This window comes from Elephantulus edwardii, unplaced genomic scaffold (assembly GCF_000299155.1).
Source record: "Elephantulus edwardii isolate Elephantulus edwardi_28Jun2011 unplaced genomic scaffold, EleEdw1.0 scaffold00218, whole genome shotgun sequence".
Lineage (NCBI taxonomy): Eukaryota > Metazoa > Chordata > Mammalia > Macroscelidea > Macroscelididae > Elephantulus > Elephantulus edwardii.
The window spans coordinates 999,491-1,007,198 of record NW_006399968.1 but is presented as its reverse complement, the minus strand read 5'-3'; the positions used below and the strand labels follow the sequence as shown (position 1 = coordinate 1,007,198).

The window sequence follows — 7,708 nt, the reverse complement described above, 5'->3', positions numbered from 1 at the left end:
GAATTGGCACTATAAAAACTAGGGAAATTCCTAGTATTTTTGGTGAGTAATCAAGTCCTGAATACTGCCAACCAAATGCATCAGAATGAGGATACTAGGTAAATATGACTTCCCAGTAGAACAGACTTCTAGGTAATTAAATTTCTATTCACTGCTTGGGGAAGAAGTAAGAGTTATTTTTCCTACAAGTATGCCCCCACAACTAAGAAAATTCAATCATCATCAACTCTCTTCATCAGATTTCTAAGTCTGTTCATTCAAGTTTGCTCTATATTCCATATTTTTAACAAACATGTTTTGGGGCTCATTTCTAGAATATGGATTTCATTTCCATTTCAAAAGACCAATTGAGGCACTAGTTCTGAGTTTAATACTAGATTCATTAAAGTGTTTTAATTAATAAACTTTCATTAGAAAGTTCAGAATGTGTTAATACAGCAGGCACACTGGTATCTATGTTTGGCATTTGACAGTCCACAGAATTACACTTTACTCTCACAATTCTGCCACAGCTTTGTGGTTTGTTTGGGTTAGACACATAACTGGCCTCTCTCATGAAATGGTTAAATATAAATTTTGGTTCATTCCAATTTAGATGTTCTGAGTTCACACTGACATCAGTCTGAAACAAGTCTAACTCTGTCTCTGTTTCTACCCTGTCCGTCTGATGCACTAAGCTACAGTCCTTGTTTTCATACCCTCCACTGCCCTTTGTTTTACTACTGTCTCTATTTTTACAGAGTCCTCTTTGGCTACTCTCAGCCTCACTGCAGTCTTCTGTTAAAGACCCAGTGCTTCTGCGGGCAGATGTCTCTGACATCTTTGAAAAATGCTCTTCGAGACTCTGAAGGCTGTGTATGCTGGTGTTCTCTGTTGTTTCTTGTGTCTGAATGTGCTGCAATGGGTGAAGAAAGAAATTCTGTGGCACAGAGTTCTGTACCCTGTGTGGGTTCCCTCTTCCCTGTGGGCAGGCGCAGTGGTGGATGTGTGGGACAGGTTGCACAAAGCCCTCAGGAGCATGGTGTGCGGCCTTCAGTGCTGGTGCCAGGCCATTCTGAATCCGGACAAAGCTGCCAGGTGAAGTGGCACACTGGTGGCACAAGCAGTCACCCAACTGCTGGCAAGGGTGCGGGCCATACTTGAAATGTTTGTAGGCGGTGGGGCAGCCACAGCCCCGATTCACAGAGAAGAGCTGACACATGGTGCACTGTTTGTGAGGGTACTGTAACAAGGCAGAGTTTGTGTCATTTTTGGTGCTTAGGCTGCACTCACTGCTGTAAGTGGCATGTGCAGACATCCCTAAATTCTTTGCTTGCCTGTTGAAGAATTTGGAGCAGATATGAGTTTCTTTATAAGTGGTATTTTCAGAAATACTACAGCTGTGGGATGCCAGAGGTTCTAATTCATAAAACTCATGCTCCACTTCAGAGTTTTGGCCCCTGGGATCTAAATGAAATGCATTCGTGGTATGTGTTTTGCTTTGTCCTTGGTCACCAAGTCTTGCAGACAAGGCATGGGAAAAGGCACTGCACTGTAGTTTTTTAGGTAATGAAATCTGACCACAGGTCCCCTGTGGCCCAAGGCACCGGCACATACACTGGAAAAAGAAGGTGGCAAAAGCCCAGCTGATGCACATGATCAGCATCATGAAGGTGCCCAGCTGGGTGTAAGCCAGCACTGTAGAGGGCATCATCATGGCCCCAGCCACGAAGGTGGTCAGAGCAGCCATGGCGATCGCAGAGCCCATGCGGCTCAGAGAGAAGACCACCTTCCCTTCACGGTCAGCATCGGGAGCTAAGCGATAAGCAACCCCATAATGGACAGCAAAGTCTACAGATAAACCGACCGCAACTGAAATGGTGACAGACTCCAAAACATTGAGCTCCCAGCCCAGCAGGACAAGAGAGCCAACGGTGACAAAGATTGTCCCAGCGATTGAAATGATAGCATAGAGGCTTATGATGATGTTCCAGGTAGTCAGGAGCATCACACTAAATGCAACGGTGACTGACAGCCCCATGGCAATGAGGGTGCCATCAGAAAGGCTATCCTGAAGGTCATAGAACTCCAGACTGCTGACAAACCAACCGTTGCTGAGGCCTTCGGGTGCAGAGCTCAGCTCGTTCGCAATCCATGCATCTACCTCCTTATAAAATTGATGCATCTTTTCATAAGCTAGAGTGAATAGGTAGGTACTTTGGAACTCCAGCACTACTGCCCTGATAGTATCATTGATGTCAAATCGTGGTCCCGGTGTCTTGCCATCTAAATGGTAGCCGGTACTCTGCTCTAGCTCCATGATGGCTCTCTTGATGCACAGTTCAAAAACCTCTTGCTTATAGGGAAAGCTCCAGTGGCTACAGCATGGGTACAGGGCAGGCTCATCACAGTCTTGGTTCTCCATCCACTGCTTGAATGTTTCAATGAAGCAGCTGGTGAAGTCCTGTTCCTCAGTCTGGTAGAAGAAGGTCTGATTTCTCAGTTTTTGACAGAAGTGCAAAATCCAGACCTGGGAAGCAGGGCTCGCAATGTTAAAGCTGCTATCTAACACCAACTTCCCTTTGTTCTTGGGGTTGAGTGGGTTGCCGTTGTCCTCGGGGGACACGCCCCATATGACTGTGATGGGCATGTGGAGCTCTTCTCCATGATGAACGCGTTCAAACATGAAAAGTTTCTTGTACTCAGCATCATAACGTTCGAAAGGGTGAGATGACCTGAACACTTGGAACTCGGATAACTCCAGAGAGGGCAGCTTCATCTTTGGGTTAATACATACAATGTAGGCCCCGCCTACAGTTAAGGCAAGAAACCAGAACAGCCAAACGTAGCGAAACTTAATGACAATGCACGGCAACACCTTTTCAAAAAAAATGCGAGAAGCTTCTGAAACAGCAAAAATGACTTTGTGACATTTTTGGCAAGCTGTTGTCCAGCAGTTTTTGCTGTCATAGATCTGCTGCTGGGGCTTTCTGAAGCAGTTAAATATATGGAGGAGATAGCGCTCATGTAGGACCACAACTGCCGGGAGCCAGGTGACCATCAATACATAATTCACGAGTACAGCCGTTCCTGCATAAACCCCAAAACATCTGATTGCTGTGATGCTGCTAACATAGTTAGCATAAAAAGCTGCTGCTGTGGTGAAACTTGTGACAAACATGGAGAGGGCCGCATGCTGCAAGGTGATGCTCATGGTCTCTGAAGTTTTGGCATGAGGTTTCTCAAATTTGGTGTGGTTCCAAACATCACACAGGACGAATGCGTCATCTGCTCCAATTCCAACCAAGATAATGAGTGCAGTGAGGTTCATAAAAGGAAAAAACTCAAAGTTAAATACCACACGATAGAGGAAATAGGAGACGATCAAGGAACTGATGATTGCAAACATTGTCATCAAGGTGATAAACATGGACTTGGTGTAGACACACATGACTAAGAGGACAATTACGATGGCAATGGCAGGATACACAGTATCCATTAGAAGGTAATCTTGAAACAAGCTATGTTTGATACCAAACTCAATCCCGGTAATGGTGGTCACACCGTCGGAAGAGTTCCAATTTTCGAAGTTGTCCAAGTAAATGTTCATCATGCTCTCTCCTTTCTCTGTGGGAGAGAAGAGCATGCTGTACTGCAAAGGGGGCAATGGGGAGTCAGCCATCTTTGGGGCCATGAAGTCTTTGTCCACCAGGTAATGGAGGATCTGGTAGACGGCGTTGTACTTGGTACATTTTCGAGGCACACTGGTGCACTTGAGCTGATCTTTTCTCCTGGCCGCCATGTCCCAGCAGTCAGGCCCCAGGGTGCCATTTTGGTAGTGTTTGGCGCAGGTCCGGAGCAGCTTCAAGGTGTGAGACACATCCCGCTCCACGATCTTCTGACAGGATGACCTGTTGTGTAGGATGGCGATGTAGTTGCCCAGCGTCCAGCTGGGACAGCAGGAAGCGGCAGTGGTCCTCTGGCAGAGGTCGCCAAACTGGGGGTGGGATCTGATCTGCAGAGAGAGACACCAGAGGGCTGTGGTTGAAAATTGTCCCCTGAAAGGTGTGAATTAGGGTGCTTTTGACGAGTGGGAAAAGTTACAGGAGTCAACCAACCTTTCTCTTAAAGAGGCCATCAGTTGAAATGCAAAGTGACATTTTCCCCTCAAAAACAAACAAAAAAGATGGCTTGATTCCTTACTTTTGAAAAAGATCTACTCTTTTGAATGACATGTAAGTGCTACACAATCTCAATGCTGTCTTCTTTAAACAAGGATACCAAACTAATACCTATTGAATAGATAAGACTTTCAAAAAGCAATAAAGTGGGTATAGGTTATGAAGTTCTCATTTATACCCATAGGATTAGTTAAGAGAATTGTCCAACTGATACATGAAACATCAGTGGCTTTGCCTAAATTTTCTGTTACTGGCACAAAAGCTCTGTTGACTAAAGAGTCTCAATCAACTTAATTAGAAGCAAAAATTTTATGCCCTTGAAAATTGTTAGGTGCCTTAAAAAGTGACTGTGGTGTGACAATGTTGTCAAAGATGTGAGAAAGATTTAGAATGAAAGGATTCCTGAACAATGTCCTGGAAAAGGACATTGTTTCTAAGTGAATACTGTTCATTTTCCATCACTAATCATTTCAATACTAGAATATGGTAAAGCTCTCCTCCTGTGCAATCAACTCCTCTGAAAACCCACTAGAGGGTCAGTGATGGGTCAGTTCCATCTTGATAGTAAACAACACAACAACAACAACAACAACAACAACAACAACAACAACAACAACAACGGTAAAAGCAGGTATAACTGTGCTGCCTTAAAAAAAAAATCTATAAATTAGATGAATGGCTCCTGTTCCCTGGAAGTGAAATTGTTGTTGCTGTTATGTGCTTTCAAGTTACCTGCAACTCATAGAGAACCTATGTACAACAGCCCTAAATTCCGTGACAATCTTATTGCTTCTGACACACCCACCTTGATTACCCCAGTGATGGAATAAATTCATTTCATTGAGGGTCTTCCTCTACTGTGTTGTCCCTCCACACTCCCAAGCATGAAGTCCCTCTCCAAGGACTGGTTCCTCCTTGCAACATGTCCAAAGTATGTCAGACGGAGCTTCAGAATCCTTGCCTCCAAGGAGCAACCTGGTCTCACCCTCTTCATGGAGGAAACTGTTTGTTCTCCTAGTTGTCCATGGTATATTCAATACTCTTCTCCAACACCACAGCTCAAAGGCATCAATTCTCCTATCATCCCTAGTCATTATAGTCTAGCTTTCCAATGCATAGCAAGTAACTGCAAAGACTATGGCCTGGATCAGGCACACCTTAGTCTCCAGACTGAAATAATTGCTCTTCAGTACTTTGGAGAGATCTCTGATAGCAGAAGGTAAAATAAGAAATTTTATCTTTCCTCTTGAATCTATCTGAATCTCTTTCTTGTTAAAGCGAGAGCTAAAGACAATCTTGCCCTATTACTTTACCTCACTGCTACTTAAAAACAAACCAAAACAACAAAGGCTGTTTCAGGGAAGCAGCTCTGAAGTTGAAGGAAGGTGTGGCTACTTTTTCCATAGTAGGATTAAAAACATCCTTTCCTTTTCCTTAAACTTGTTGTTGTGGACTGTCTAGTTGGAACAGACTCATAGCTGACCTTCCAGAAAGTTTCAGAGGTAGTAAACCACACAGGAAACTCCCCAGGATTTATAAATTATGTGGCTGAGAATTTATCACAAATCATTAAGAGCTTCAAACTAGTTAATTTTGGTTTTAACCCCTTACTGAAAACCTGCATTTCTCAAGTGAGAAGAAGCTGTTAAAACGTAGATTCTGAGTAAATGTATTAGGGGTGGAAATGTAAAATCTCAGGGAAAGGCTTCATTGCTTCAAAGCTCTGATGCTAATATCTTATTTTTATTGTGTATCCAGTGGATGGTGACTCATAGTAGCCCTATGACAGAGAAGAACTGCCCCATAGGGTTTTCTAAGCTGTATTCTTTAAGGTGCCTTCGTGGTAAGGAGTTACACCGCCAAACTAAAGGCACCCAAGTCACTGGTGAGTTTGCACTGTCATTCTTTTGGTTAGCAGCCAACTTAAATGTTCAACCAATGTACCTTATTGACTTCAAGACTAATCTTATGGGGCTGGGGATGTAGAGGAAGCAAGATGGGCTTTGTGTTGGTAACTGCTGGACTTGGGTGAGCTACACATGGAAATCCATTATACTATTCTCTCTACTTTCGCAATACATGCCAATTTTCCCTTAAAAAAAGTTTTTCTTAAAAGATACTCTACTGGCATTAAAGAAAAATGAGCCAAAAGGATTACCACTCAAATGTGTTAAAATAACATTTACTTTAACACAGGCTTGGTTCCTTTCTGAAGAACATCAGTTAACATTCCACAAAACAGGATAATTTGATTGTTTCCAGATTTAAAATATTCACATACCTTGGGGAAAACTGAAGCACCTAATAAATAACAGGAAACACTGTAACAGCATCAATGTGGTTTTTCATGGCAGATAACCAAGTTTTGCCCCTCACACACCCAAAATAACATGCAAGTCCCTGCAGTCAGCTTGTTGACTTGAAAGAAAAGTTATACATCTTCAATAACTGATAGTTTTCAGATAAAGGAAAATGAACTACATCCATTATGAAATACACTGTTAGCCAGAAGGAATATACTTGCTAAAATAAACAATTTTTAGAGATAAAGGAACTAGGGCTGTGTTGTTAACTGACAGAGAATGAAAACAGGGACACGAGGAAATGATTTCGGAAAAAAAAAAGGAAGGCCAGGCAGAGGTCCTCCACAGCTTAGCTCTGTGAAAGGCATCTTCCTCCTTCCCATGGTTTTTATTTAGTTTAAACCAACAATTAAAAAGAAAATTCCAATTTCGTGAGGCTATATTTTCCTTATATGTAAGTGCTGCCAACATAACAATGGGTAAGCTTAATTCTTAAACCAAAAGCAGGATGACTCCAAAGTTCAGGAACAGTATCCTCTCCAGTGAGAGGCTGGGAGGAACCTTCTGTTTGCAGAGGGCATCCAGTATCTCCTCTGGTGGGTGGGTGGAATTCTGTTTGCATAGGTTCCCAGTCCAGCCTGGACTCTGATCTCAGCTGCAGGTCGTCTATCACTATGCTGAGCTATCCATAGGACTGCCAACTAAAAATGATAAAAAAAGCACAGAAATCTGCTCTGAAATAACCTTTTCAAATATGGGCTAATAATTTCTTAATGTGTATATATATAACCAAAGATTAAAAAACTGGATGTGATAAACACAGACCAAATGTATGTTGATGGCTGCTATAAAAAAAAGAATACTAGCAAGGTCCTCAAATTCAAAGGTGATGTGGGTTGCTGTATGTAAAATTTTTTTCCAAAGAAAAAAAACTAACCAGGAGGTAGTAGGGCAGGGAAGAAAATGTGCAACAATGAATGAATGGAAATCCAAGTTCTTTATAAACTTTCATCAAAATCTCAAAAAAAAAAAAAAGACATTTGGAAAAAGTCTTAAAGGACATTCTGTGTTATTGGCAGGTGCCATCGAGCTGGTTTTTGACTGCCCCCTATAAAGACAGAAGAGGAAGAAAAGACCAAAATGGATGTCAGAAGAAACTCTGAAGATTGCACTGGAACGTAGAGAAGCCAAAGCACAAGGAAGAATCCAAGACACTAAAGAGCTGAACAGAAGATTCCAAAAGGC

General features: G+C 42.5%; 1 protein-coding gene across 1 annotated transcript in view; it reads right to left on the bottom strand.

Moving 5' to 3' along the window:
- Positions 1 to 382: 382 nt before the first annotated feature.
- LOC102870342 (protein dispatched homolog 1-like) overlaps positions 383 to 7,708 on the bottom strand; it is a 133,707-nt gene continuing 126,381 nt past the window's right edge. The window contains 2 exon segments of the mRNA XM_006898036.1: positions 383 to 651; positions 682 to 3,994. Of these exon segments, the coding sequence (XP_006898098.1) occupies positions 383 to 651; positions 682 to 3,994 (3,582 nt within the window).